General features: G+C 41.0%; 1 protein-coding gene across 2 annotated transcripts in view; it reads left to right on the top strand.

Annotated features, from left to right (window-relative positions):
- Window positions 1-13,311, top strand: part of Ywhae (tyrosine 3-monooxygenase/tryptophan 5-monooxygenase activation protein epsilon) — a 35,500-nt gene extending 22,189 nt beyond the window's left edge. The window contains exons 3-7 of one of the 2 annotated variants that reach the window (XM_075991629.1): window positions 1,494-1,600; window positions 3,014-3,220; window positions 6,322-6,458; window positions 10,446-10,489; window positions 12,287-13,311. In XM_075991629.1, the coding sequence (XP_075847744.1) occupies window positions 1,494-1,600; window positions 3,014-3,220; window positions 6,322-6,458; window positions 10,446-10,453 (459 nt within the window). In that variant the 3' untranslated portion in view covers window positions 10,454-10,489; window positions 12,287-13,311. The remainder of the gene's footprint in view (window positions 1-1,493; window positions 1,601-3,013; window positions 3,221-6,321; window positions 6,459-10,445; window positions 10,490-12,286) is intronic. The other variant, XM_075991628.1, reaches the window with a different exon arrangement.
- Window positions 13,312-14,480: the final 1,169 nt, after the last annotated feature.

Genomic DNA, 14,480 nt, shown 5'->3' with positions numbered 1-14,480 from the left:
ACCTCTCCTCACTTATTGCTGGAAGAACTGTAAGCTGGAAACCAGGGACTCCAGGCACAGCCAGCCCGAGAGGCTCTGGTGCAATTTGCATAAGGTTCAGTTTTATTATTACAGCTCCTTTGATACAGAGTTAGGAGTTTATGGTTTGGTAGAGAAGTCTGCTCCACTGGCCAACATGTCGTATAAAGTTTATATAAAGCACACAGTGTTACTTGTTTTCAGAAAAAGTCTGTGGTATGGGAACATCATTTACTCTAACTACTCTTTAGAAACTGAGGAAGGTTATAAATAAGCACTTCCATGTTTCTTCTCACATTTGCTGGTCTCTTAAATTCCCTTCTTGCGAATTCCCATGACCGTCATAAATTCATTATATCCTCAAACATGAAACATGTATTCATGTGAAATATGTTCAGAGATGCCACATGTTTTAGACATTGCAAACCAGTAGATTCATGTCGGCATTTAATTTGGCCTACAGGTTCTTTTGCTCTTGTAGCTGGGTCTGATCTCTGCAATGAAGTAAATGTTGGAACATAGTAGTACTGAAGACAAACTGTCTGGGTTTGAGTTGTGACTTTGGTCCAAATCCTGTCACCTACTTCTCTTTACATACTTGTTGTGATGCTGGGAATTGGTCCATTCTAGGCTGGCACCATACCACTAACCTATACTCCAGTTCACTCTCCCATTGTTTTTTAAAGTTCTTTTAAGTTGATGGCCTTTGGGCAAATGCTGTATCTTTCAAATAAATAAATGCGTATATATACAACATTTATGACTTCTTAGAGCTATTTGCAGGCTATGACCTGAGTAGTCTGATACTGTCTCCTGACAGAATGACCAAGGGTTCAGAAGTCATTGAGTCCACAAGACTGGATGTCTTAGCATTCCCAAACTGGTGCTTGAGCCTCTGGGAGGTCCTAGAATTGCTAGTTTTCAGTCCCTTTCGGAATTTCCTAGTGTAGGTGCTCGCACTAGAGAGGGAATGGCTCAGGATAGATGAACTTGCCAATGAGAGTGAGCTGAGAAAGCACTTCTTTCTTCCTTGTCCTTTTATGTGAGCTGCCCCCTCACATGATCTGAATTTAGGGTGGGTCTCCCAACTCAAATTATCATACCAAGAAAAATCCCTCCCAGGCCTGCCCAAATGCTTTGGTTTTAGTTGCTTCCAAGTGTAGTCAAGTAAACAACCAAGAGTAACCTTTATAGTTGGTACCTTATAATGGAAATTAATTCATGTAAGTGTCTAACATTTAGAAAGAATGTGGATTACTCACTGGTGATTCTTTAGGGGAACTGTGGGTTGTATGTACATGGTTTAAAAAGCAAGAGACTTTCTATACTCTGAGTAGTTTTCTGCCAACTTAAGGTTTGGGGAAAGAGTTTGGAAACAGATAAGATGTTCTGTTTAAGACTGGGCTCTTCAGATTAAACTTTGTATAACAAGATTTTGGAATTGCCAAACTTAATCTGATGTTTTCCCTCCCTAGGTTGAAACTGAGCTCAAATTAATCTGTTGTGACATTCTGGATGTACTGGACAAACACCTCATTCCAGCAGCTAACACTGGCGAGTCCAAGGTTTTCTATTATAAAATGTAGGTTCTATACTAGAAGGGAAAAATGTGAGATTTAAAGTTAGCCTTAGAACCATAACTTTTTAAATGTGGATTTTCAGCTTTGATTTAAAGTAGTTGAATATTGGAGGGTTAGTTACCAAAACCTAAAGTTTAATTAGTTACAAATACTGTAGTGATGAAGAATTAATATATTGTTGCATTTGAGATTGCCAGACTATTGTACAAAATATCTAACTTTTGGTCGCCGTTGCCACTCTCATCCCATTGTTTATATACTTGACTGGCCTGGAAGTCAAGATGGTAGACCATACTAGCCTAGAATTCAGAGATCTCCCTACATCCGCCTCCTGGGGTTAAGGTGTGTGCCACCATTCCAAGCTTATTCTGAGAACAAGGTCTGTCTGGGCAGCCCTGGCTAGTCTGGAACTCAGTCATCAGGTTGGCCTCAGTTTTAGAGTAATCCATCCATCCATCCATCCATCCATCCATCCTTCCATCCTTCCATCCTTCCATCCTTCCATCCTTCCTTCCCTCCCTCCCTCCCTCCCTTCCTTCCTCCCTCTCTCCCTTCCCTCTCTTTTTCTCTTTCTTTTTGGGCAAAGGGTAGAACTCACTCTGTAGACCATGCTGACCTTGAACTCACACAGATCCTCCTGGCTCTGCCTCCTAAGTGCTGGGATTAAAGGCCTGTGCCACTACTGCCTGGCCCAACTAATCTTTTTTTCTTTTTTCTTTCTTTTCTTTTTTTTTTTAAGATTTATTTATTTTATGTATACAGCATTCCTTCCATGTATGCTTGCATGCCAGAAGAGGGCACCAGATCTCATTATAGATGGTTGTGAGCCACCATGTGGTTGCTGGGAATTGAACTCAGGACCTCTGGAAGAGCAGTCAGTGCTCTTAACCTCTGAGCCATCTCTCCAGCCCCAATAATCTTTTTTTCTAGCAGCTTCCTAAGATTATATGTCACCACACTCTGCCTGGGGTTTTTGCTTTTGTGGTTTCCTCTTTAGCTAAAGCTGCAAAGTTCACAGTGTAATCTTAACTATCTGTGGAGAAATTATAAGGGCATAGCTCAGGAATAGTAGGGGCACATTGTGCTCAGGGCTTCAGGTGTCCTGGCACTGCAGTGACAGCAGCAAATGTGTATTGTGATTAATGAATGTGTGGTTCTTTGGAAACATTTTTATACTAGTTAGGTGATTTTTGCTTTAGTTGTCTTCTGTGAAAGTTTCTCAATAATTTTAAATATGAAATCCTTATTAAGGAAAGAAGAGATGAACCAAGCTGATGGATTCTGACATTGTTTTTAAAGTTTCTAAAAATATATGTTAATCATTAAACTGTATTTTGTTGTGTACAGTGTGGTAGAGAAAATTGTCATTCTCTAAGAAGTTTCTAATTGGGATTTTATTTGCTGTTGTGTTGTAGGAAAGGGGACTACCACAGGTATCTGGCTGAGTTTGCCACAGGAAATGACAGGAAGGAGGCCGCAGAAAACAGCCTCGTGGCTTACAAAGCTGCTAGTGACATTGCCATGACAGAACTTCCTCCAACGCACCCCATTCGTTTAGGTCTTGCTCTCAACTTTTCCGTATTCTACTATGAAATTCTTAATTCCCCTGACCGTGCCTGCAGGTAAGTAATGGAGGAAGCAAGTTTCCAGTGTGAAGTGCAAAGGTTCCAGAGGAGCTACCTTCTGTTTAGGCTGTCACAGGAGTCTGTTGGCTTAATTTTTATGTATTAGCATTCGTTCAGTCTTATAACGGGGTCTTGGTACCAGGTATCTGGCTTAGCCTCGCTTTGAACATTCAGTTCTCATGTGTCATTCTTCCAATTGTTAGGGATTATAGACATTTACCACATCACTTCCCTGGGAATGCTTTTAATATTCTTGGTGAACTTTTTGCTACTTTTTGCTTTTGGTTTTCGAGATAAGAGTTTTCCTATATATAGCCTTGGCTGTCCTGGAACTTGTTATGTGTAAACCAGGCTGTCCTAGAACTCAGAGGTCCACCTCCGTCTGCCTCCCAAGTGCTGGGATTAAAGGCATGTGCCACCACCTCCTTACATGAACATTTTTTAAATTATAATTTTAACAATTATAATGTCATTGGTATTTGTGAAACTGTCACACTAAAATTTCTGCACTTTTTGGTGTGTATGCGTATACATGTGTCTATAACATGGCAGATGAAGGTCAGAGGACAACTTGGAGTTAATTCTCTTTCTACTATGATCGGCACAATTGTGGGTACTGGAAATTGAACTTGGAAATCCTCTGGACGGCAGTAAATACACTTAGCCACTGAGCCATCTCTCCAGCCTCCTTTTCTCCGATTTTTATATCAATTTGTTTCTAGTTTTGAAATCATGGATGCAAATAAAATATTGTACTGGTAAACATGTATACTTCAAAGAATTCAATGTAACCATTTTCATGTATATAATTGAGTAGAATTTAATATGCTCACAATTTTTTTATAACCATCAGTACTAACCCATTTCAAAAGATTTTTATCACTTCACCCAAACTAAGCTTAAAGTAGTAACTCCATTCCCCAGTCTCTTCTAACCCGAGTTTGCTTGTTCTTGGCGTCTTATATAAGTAGAATTATGTCTATCCTTTTTTGTTTGCTGTATTAATTTCTTGGTAACAATGCCTACAGATAGAACTTTTATCCAGAGGCAGTGACTTATGCCTATAAGGAGACTAAGGCAGGAGGATGAGTGCAAGTTGAAGCCAGCCTGGGTTATAGTGTGAAATCCTGTCTCTTTGCCCCTCTTTCAAAAGCAGGGTGTGGAGATGCATCCCTGTGATTCCAACACTCTAGAAGAGGAAGCCGGACAGCTAGACATCCAAAGCCAGCCAGGGTTACTTGAGACACTGAACAAAACAGTCTTCTTTTCCTTTGGGTTGGGGTGTGGTATTCTTAATTGTATCCATTGTAGGTATATATTACATTTGTCTTATTCAAAGATATTTGAACCTTTTTGAGTTTTTCAGGCAGGGTTTCTCTGTGTACCCTAGCTGTCCTTGGAACTCGCTCTGTACAGACCAAGCTGGCCTCAAACTCAAAAGAGATCCTACTGCCTCTGGGATTAAAGGCATGTACTACCATTGCCTGGCAGGAAAATATCTTTATCACACATGTATTTTGGTGGAGTTTTAGGGTGGACTCCATGGATTATTTTCACAGTCTTAGTCTGTTTGTAATAGTTCATACACATTGTATCAAGAAGCCGGGAGGTCATCGCGCACACCCTTAATCCCAGTATTCTGGAGGCAGGGGCAGGTGGATTTCTATGAGTTCAAGGCCAGCCTGGTCTACAAGGGCTAGTTCCAGGACAGGCTCCAAAGCCACAGAAAAACCCTGTCTCGACCCCCCACCCAAGGAAAAAAAACAATTGTATTAATAGTTAGTGCCTTGGGGCTAGAGGGATGGCTCCCTATGTATTTCTAGGGTACCTGAGTTTATTTCCAGTACCCACATGAAGAGATCACAAGTGCTTATGACCCTAGCTCCAGGGGATCTATCTGATGTCTTCAAGCCTCATCTGATACCTGTACTCTTGAACATTTAAATACAACTACATATAGTCAAAAATAATAAATCTTGCAGCTAGAGAGGTGGCTCAGCGGTTTAGAGCATTGGCTGCTCTTCCTGAGGTCCTGAGTTCAGTTCCCAGCAACCACATGGTGACTCACAACCATATGATGCCCTCTTCTGGCCTAAAGTCAGTAGAGCACTCATATACATAAAATAAAACTTTAAAAAAAAACAGTAAATCTTGGCTGGGTGGTGATGACCTTTAATCCCAGCACTGGGGAGGCAGAGGCAGGTGTATCTGCTGAAATTTGAGGACAGACAGGGCAATACAGAGAAACCCTGTCTTGAAAAATCCAAAGAAAAAAGAAACAAAAAGCAACTTCTCGTGGGCAGGAGAGGTATTTTTTTTTTAAGATTTATTTATTTGTTATGTATATGGTATTCTGTCTGCATGTACGCATGCACACGAGAAGAGGGCACCAGATCTCATTACAGATGGTTGTGAGCCACCATGTGGTTGCTGGGAATCGAACTCAGGACCTCTGGAAGAGCAGCCAGTGCTCTCAACCTCTGAGTCATCCCTCTAGCGACCCCTTCCCCCATTTTTTTTAAAGAATTAATTCCTTAGTTGGGTAAGGTGGTGTAGGCTTGTAATCATAACGCCCGAAAGGCTGAGGCCATTTTTGTAATTGCTTTAAACTGCAGTCTTACTGTGTCACCCCAGGTGGCATGGGACTAGATCTTGCCTCCATTGTTTGTTAACACGATTGAGATTTCCAAGACTAGGCTTGGTTTGTATAGGAAGACATTCAAAAGCAGCACGAACATCTCTTGAGATGCTTGCGAAGGTAGGGATGCTTGTTATCAAGCATGATTAGCCTGAGTTTGGTCCTTGGGATCTATGTGACGGAGGGAGAGAGGCAGCTGTGACAGGTTTGTCATCTGACCTTCAGTTACATTCACACCAAATTCTAGATACACATTTTTTTAAAAAGTTTTTTATTTAAGTTAAAAGTAAGCTGAACAAAAATACCAAGTCTTTCATATTTTTATTCGAAGTTATCTTTCAGCATTTGTCTGTGTTACCTTTATAGTTAGTGGGACTGCTAGAGTAACTGAGAGTAGCCCATTGTTGCTATCTTTATTGTTAAAGATATTGAGTACTGACGGACGGTATATTCATTTCAGGTTGGCAAAAGCAGCTTTTGATGACGCTATTGCAGAACTGGACACGCTGAGTGAAGAAAGCTATAAGGACTCTACGCTTATCATGCAGCTGCTACGTGATAACCTGACGCTTTGGACCTCAGACATGCAGGGCGATGGTGAGCAAGCCCAGATGTTTTTCTTTGGGTGGTTGCCTCTTCTAAGAAAGAACTCTTTTGGTTCTCATAGCCTGTCTGCAGTAATTAAGGTTTATTCTTTATATAGGGAATGATGCCCAAGTGCCTTTTTGACCCTTGATAAAGAAGTAAAGGGCTGATTTGACAATTTCATACATGTGTAGAAATATTATGCCAATATTCAAAATTGTAAAAGTTTTGTCTCTAAAAATGACTTGTTAGTATGCTATAATCAGTATAAGGAAGAAATGACTGGAAACCATTTCCTTTCTATTTTTTAAACCTATATTGTTTAATATGTGTTTGAACGTTTTGCCTACATGTCTGTTACCACATGAATGTCAGAGGCCAGAGGCAATGATGAATCCCCTAGAATAGGAGTAACAGATGTTTGTAAGCCTCCATGTGGATGCTGGGAATTGAACCTGGGTCCTTTGGAAGAGCAGGTAGTTAGTTCTCTTAGTCACTGAGACATCTAGCCCCCATCATTTCCTTTTATCTTCTTGCAATTCAGTTGAGAGTGGGCGGTAGGGGTTTATAAAACTCTGTGGCATTAGTAGGTATTAATGAAACAACCCTGCATGGGTTTTTCTTCAAACCTCAGGCATTTTTCCAACCCTAAGATTGCTTTTTGTTTTTAATGAGAAGTGTTTTGTTAGCATGCATGTGTAAACTTCTCATGCATATCCAGTGCTAAATTAATAATGGGAATAGAATCTTCTCCAAGAGCAACAAGCACTCCCCCAATCACTGAATTATCTCCCATCTCAGAGTTTATCTGTAATTTTGCTTTTGTTTGTTTGGTTTTTCGAGACAAGGTTCCTCTGTGTAATCCTGGCTATTGGAACTCGCTTTGTAGACCAGCTGTCCTCCAACTCACAGAGATCCCCTGCCTCTGCCTCTGGGTTGCTAGGATTAAGAGCACCACCACCCATCTAGTTTTTCTGTTTTAATCACAGTCATGTTAAGTGTGTTACTCAGATAGAAGCTTATATTTAATAGCTTACTTCTAACTACAGTTTCTGGTTGGTTGACATGCTTTGTATTGACCTTGGAAATGCATGGGTTATGAATGTTACCCATTTCCTTTCTCTGGCAAAGTTGAGTTTGATTTTTGACTTTAGCTTGTGGTGCTAATATGAGAACTTGGTTAGTTCGGCTTTTAAAAGCTCACTAAGTAATCAAGTATTTATGTATTACAAGACAATTGTTGTAATGAGATACATGATAGGAACTATCTACACTTTTCCTACCATCTTGATAGAGCCACCAGAGTGGTGGTGCACTGGGAGCGTAGGTGAATCTCTAATTTCAAGGGCAGCCTGGTCTCCAGAGCAAGTCTAGCTAGGACAGTCAGGGCTATACAGAGAAACCTGGTCTCAAACAAAAAATACACAAAAAAAGTCATATATACTAGTTATGTGTGTGTGGGACTATGTGCACCCATGTTAGTGTTGGTACTTAGGCACATGTGGAGGCATAGCATGATGTGGGATGTCTTAAATCCTTTTCTACCTTACTGTTTGAGACAAGGTCTCATTGAATCCAAAGCTCACTGTTGTGGTTAGCCTGGCTGACCATTGAGCTCCGATATTGTAGCAATTGCAGCTGTGCCCAGCTTTCATGTGGATATTGGTATTTAGAGTGGGGTTAAATGCTTTAACAAGATTTATTATATATACAGTGTTCTGTCTGCATGTGTGCCTGCAGGCCAGAAGAAGGCGCCAGATCTCATTACAGATGGTTATGAGCCACCATGTAAGGTTGCTGGGAATTAAACTCGGGATCTCTGGAAGAGCAGATGGCTCTTAACCACTGAGCCATCTCTCCAACCCCTCCCTGTTGAACTCATACCCACTGAGTCATCTTGCCAATCTTTAAAATGCCTTTTAAGATCTTTAGTTGGTAGAGAACTTTCCTATATGTATAATAAATTTGAGGCCTACCTGAGCTACATCATTACATACAATAAGTTGCGAAGTTTGCCAAGTTTGTATTTTACAATTCTGCTGTAGCTCTTTATCATGATAAACCAACATCAATAAAAGTAATGTAGCCACTTGCCTTTAATCCCGGCACTCAAGAGGCAGAGTTGGGCAGATCTTTGATTTGGAGGCCATCTTGGTCTGCTAGTGAATTCCAGGCCAGTGAGGATTACATAGTAAAACCCTGCTCTTCCCTCCGCCCATAAATGAATGAAATATAATTTATACAGATTTAAATTCAATTTACTTAAACTTCATTTTTGTGTGTGTGCGCATGCATGTGCATGGAGTACATATACATGGAAGTCTGAAGATAATTTTGTGGAGTTTCTTTCCAACTTCTGGTTTCTCTGTGTAGACCAGGCTGGCCTTGATCTCAGATCAACCTGCCTGTGTGTGTGCCACCACACCTCGCTCTCTCCACCTTTACTTGGGTTCTGAGGATTATCCCATCGTCAGGCTTGCACAACAATATGTCTGTCATCTTAATCTGGGCCATTTTACTAGGTCCAAAAAATTGTTTATTCTTATGTGTGGAGGCCAGAGGTACCATCCACCGTGTGTGTGTTAATTGTCTAGTGTGGCTCCCCAACATCTGCAGAGACCCATCTGCCACATTATGTGGTCTTTTTATGCTTGTGTAGCAAGCACTCTTACTTTATTTATTTATTTATTTATTTATTTTGAGACAGGGGATTTCCTCTGGCTTTGGAGCCTGTCCTTGAACTAGCTCTTGTAGATCAGGCTGGTCACAAACTCAGAGAGATTCGCCTGCCCCTGCCTCCCGAGTGCTGGGATTAAAGGCGTGCGCCAGCACCGCTCAGCTCATGTTTACAATTTTACAGACAGTTCTTGAGTTGTTCTGAGGGTGTACATGTGGAAATACTTCTGTTGAGGGATTAGCAGTTTTCTAACATTCAGTTTAAGTTCAAGCACTTTTTGTTGAATTTTTATTTCAAGGCAGGGTTTCCTTGGCTGGCCTGGAACTCAGAGATCCACCTACCTTTGCCTCCCCTCAAGTGCTGGGATTAAAGCTGGCTAAAGTTAGAGCCCTTTTATTTTACTGCTGGTCATGAAAATTAGCATCATTAAATGTTTGAATTGAGGACATCTAATGATGTGTATGTTTTACTTCTTTTGTGTCTTTTTCCTGTAGCGTATCCTAATGACTGGTCTAATTTATTGGGATATAATTTTTTTGTTTTATTTTATGAGTGTTTTGCCTGTGTGTATGTGTGTGTACTACATGCTTACTTGCCTGCCTGGTACCTGCAGAGGCCAAAAGAGGGTGTCAGATCACTGGGAACTTGAGTTACACATGGCTATGAGCCACCACATGGGTGCTGAGAACTGAACCCGTGTCCTGCAAGAACAGCCAGTGTTAAGTGCCGAGCTGTCTCATCAGCCCAGTGAGATAATTCCTTTAAAAAATGTGTGTGTGTGTGTGCGCGCGCACATGTGCATGCTGCAGTACATTATGAAGCACAGCGATTCTTTTTTTTTTATTTATTTATTATGTGTACAATATTCTGTCTGCGTGTATGCCTGAAGGCCAGAAGAGGGCACCAGACCCCATCACAGATGGCTGTGAACCACAAGTGGTTGCAGGGAATTGAACTCAGGACTCCTGGAAGAGCAGGCAATGCTCTCAACCTCTGAGCCATCTCTCCAGCCCCCAACAGCGATTCTTTAGTGAGGTCACACTGCAAGAATGACTGTTTCATAGAGGAAATGTGTTTGCTCTACTTGCTCCTTTTCTTCCTCTAGGCAAAAAAAATATATATCTGTGGGCCCTTCCCCAATTTATAAGCCTCCAGAGGTTTCTTAGGAGTAAAGGGAACAACTAGACAGGTTAATTCTTGAGTTTATTCATGTAGAAAGACCAGAGCTGACTCCTGGGATGTTTCCTTTGTCCTGTTGTGGTTTGTTTTTCTGTAATGTGCTTTCATCTGATTGCTCTCCCTCCCTCTCTTCTTGACTGTAGATTCCTAAAGGAAAACCCAACTCTTCTTCCTTTAAAACTACTTTGTAAGTCATTGCTGTGGTGCAGGGAGCTCTGCTTTTAGTTTGGTTCTCACTGATGATGCTTGCCTGTTTCCACCTGTCCTTAGAGACTCACCCTATTATGTTCTCAGGTGCTAAGTCTGGAGACCGCCGTGGCCTGCTACCTGCCTTGTCTACTTGGGTGTGCCTTATATATGCAGTGACTTTCATGACTTGTGGCTGAGACTCTTGCCATGTCTGCAAGTTGCTTGTGTGTGTTCCTGTGGTCTCTTAGCATACTTGCCACTTGTTCCTGTTGCAAATGAGAGAAAACATGCAAGCTCCTGAGCTTGGATGTACTCCTGGAGAGTTAGCTTCCCTCCATTCTTTCCTAGGAGATGGATATGTTTGTTTTTGCATGTCTTTTTCTATCTTTGATTTTTCAAGACAGGGTTTCTCTGTAGCTTTGGAGCCTGTCCTGAAACTACCTCTGTAGACCAGGCTGGCCTCGAACTCACAGAGATCCGCCTGCCTCTGCCTCCCGAGTGTTTGGATTAAAGGTGTGCGCCACCACCGCCCGCCCGTCCGTCTTTTCTATCTTACAAGTTAAATCCTCCATGTGCTTTAAGTAACTTCTATTTTTGAGACAGTGACTCAAGGCCTTGAACCTTTGTGCTGTGATAAAGACCTGACTTGTTAATCACATGTCAATGTCAGATTTCCTTGCAAGAATGTTTGTAGCTCTTTATTTGATGCTTACTGCTGTGGTGGTGCATCAGACTGTTTAAAAGTTGATCTTAGTATAAATGCTATCTAAGCCATTTCTATTGTTAGGTGCTTTTTTTTAATTGTTTGGTAGCACTTTAAAAATTGGTTTAGTAGCAGTTAACTGTGTGGTTGTGTATTCTTATTTTTATGTGTTGCTAGGGATTGGACGTAGAGCCTTATGCATGCTAAGTACATGCTATACACCCTACCTTCGGTTAATTGAGTGGTTATATTTTTTTTTGCTCAAACTTGTAATTCTCCATATTAAAATATACAACAAAATATAATTTTTATCAGTTGAATCATTTTTTAACAAAAGCTTTGCATGTTTCCTTAACTATGGCTGACTTGATTAATGCTTATAAGTAGGTAGGTGATCCTCCAGTGAATAAACATGACTTTCTCTTGCATGCCACAGTGCAGTTGAAACTTGGCAGGCTAATTGTCATGTCCAAAGAGTAAAGAAAAATAGCCTGAGAGCTGGCCCAAATGCCCTTCTGTAATAACCTCAGTGACCGAGTGGTTTACTCTGAAGAAAAGACTCCACTGTGTGGCCTATCTGGCCACCATACAGAGAAATAGCCCAGCACAGTAGTACATCTTCCCAGATACCATAGAACCACTGTGGTCGTGCTCGCTTTTATTCCCTAGAAGGATTGCTTGTGGGTAGATGGCCCCTCCTCTTGCTCCCCGCCTCCCTAGATAAAAAGCAAAATGCTGTTGCTTTTTGAAGAGGCAAGGTTATTGAGAAAGAAGAGTATTTGGCCCAAGAAACACACAAAGGCCTGAAGTTCATTTTAAGAGTATTCTTTCTGCTGTGTATTCTTGAAGAGCTTATTTAACAGAGACATTTGATTTCTTTGCCTTTAAAAGTTTTAATTTTATCAGCCTCTAACACTTGACTGTTTCAGGACTGGTTGGTGGTTGGCAGCTCTTGGTTTAAGCCCCTCAGATGTGAGGTTAGAAGATCTCTGCCTGCCCAAGTTTGCTAACAGTTGTAGTGAAACTATGAACCTTTAGCTTGACCATTAGAGTGTGTGACAGTGTGAAGTAATTGTGCCTTGTTCCTTACAGGTGAAGAGCAGAATAAAGAAGCGCTGCAGGATGTGGAAGATGAAAATCAGTGAGACGTACTAAAGCCAACAAGAGAACACATCTCTGATCACCCTCCCTCCCCACCCTCCCCTTGGAAGTTCCCCATTGTCACTGAGAACCACCAAATTTGACTTTCACATTTGGTCTCAGAATTTAGGTTCCTGCCCCGTTGTTTTTCTTTCTTCCTCTTTTTTTTCTCCCCTCCCCCCCCCCTTTTTTTTAAACAAACAAACAAACAGTTTTCAGAAGTTCTTAAAGGCAAGAGTGAATTTCTGTGGATTTTACTGGTCCCAGCTTTTAGGTTCTTTACGACACTAACAGGACTGCATAGAGGCTTTTTCAGCATTACTGTATTGTCTCCAGCCACATGGGCAAGATCATCAATAGAAATGGAAATGACATTTGAAAGCCATTAGACTTCTAGGTGATGCATCTAAGAAAGATTAATCACATGATAGGGGCGCATATGTGCTGTCATTTTTCCTTTTTTAATTGTTTAAATTGAATTTTATACCAATGTTTAAACTTAATTGGATATTAGCTTGAGATGTTTTGGGGGAGTTTGTTATAATGGTTTTGCTGTCAAATGTGTTTGGAACTCTGCTGAAGTGTTGCTGAAAGGCATGGTGCTGGTAACAGTTCAACAATCCGTGGCTGCTCATTCTTGCCGACTCCTCCCCCTCTGAAGCAGGTTAGCATTGAAGGTGGTATGGAAGCCTGCATGCGTGTTCAACTCTCTTCCTTTCCCCTCGCTCCTTAGCCTCCTTCCCTCTTCCTCCTCTTCCGCTCGCTCAACCTCTTTTGTTCAGTATGTGTAACTTGAAGCTAATTTGTACTACTGGATGTCTGACTGGAGCCACAGATGCAGCATCTGTATTGTTCTTACTGAAACACAGCATGGAATTAACATTAAACTTAAATAAAACAAACCTAAATTAAAAATGCCAAATATATTACGCCTCCATCCTTTATACTTCTAAAATAAAATCTCTAGTCCAAACATACTTGACATTATTGTTTGTCTGAATGTGAAAACAGTCCCCATTTTATCTTCCATAAATCATTTGTTTCCCAATGATCTGTATTTGGGGCACGGGGAAACTGCTTGTAATGTGGTGTTGAACAGCCAAGTCAGTAGGTTACATGTCCTGTCTTTGAAACCAGTTAGCAACATAGTATTTATGTTTGTTTATCATTAAAGTATAACAATCATATTTAACACAGGTGTAGCTATGGATCATTTTCTATTGTGTAATTTTGAGTTGTACAACCAGATAGGTTCAACATGTCAATAATCCTCTTTGGTCTAAAGGAAAATTACACTTTCTCACTGAAAAAACTAGTGGCAAGAGCAGAGTGATTGAATCCCCTGTTAGTGTTGGCCTTAGCAGAAACATTTACAGCATGTGCATAGTTTGTTCAGAGACAGTGTATGTGGTAGTGTGTTGGTACTTTGGTCTCCTTTAACATTGTCGAATGCCTGAGTTCCTAAGAACAACTCACAAAGTGGATCCAGTTTTGGCGTCATTTAGGTGCTGCAGTAAGCAATGTTGAGTGTTTGCATGGGTCGCATGGTGCGTTTGTAAATATCCTGAGAAAACATACCTTTTGTAGTGTTAAGTGTTTAAAGAATTTCCGATTAGAAAACACGCCCCACAGTTCACTTTTTCTGAAGTGGCATGCAGTGTACTCCAGTTATTTAATGGATGATGAGGCCTAGCCTAGTCCCACAGATCAGCTAACGCAACGGTCCCATCCTGCCTCAGCCAAATTGTTAGGATTTTAAGCATGCACATAGCCAGATTTTAGTTTTATCACCAGAACATGCCAGCAGTTATTTTGATTTTGTGAATTCTTATGGAAATAAGGTATGGTTTTTCAGATGATTGATCACTATATCCAGCATACGGTTTCCAGGCACTTAAGGCCCAAGTCAAGAAAGTCATAAAGCCTTGTGACAGTTTATGGCACTTGGGTAATGCAGGTGTTAATGCTTACTTGACTCCTGGACCTGATCTAAACAATGGAGACAGGGTTGGATGTAGCAGGAGGCTGCTTGTTTGTTTCCAAGACTCCCGAAATAATCACACAGAATTTTATCTTTTATCATAAAAAGACTCCAGAAGGATATAATATTACCTGAGTAAACAAGCACATTGTAAGCAACTTCCCA

This window comes from Microtus pennsylvanicus, chromosome 11 (genome assembly GCF_037038515.1).
Source record: "Microtus pennsylvanicus isolate mMicPen1 chromosome 11, mMicPen1.hap1, whole genome shotgun sequence".
Classification (NCBI taxonomy): Eukaryota; Metazoa; Chordata; class Mammalia; order Rodentia; family Cricetidae; genus Microtus; species Microtus pennsylvanicus.
Note: the sequence above shows the minus strand (reverse complement) of the source record. Positions and strands in the feature narration are given on the sequence as shown.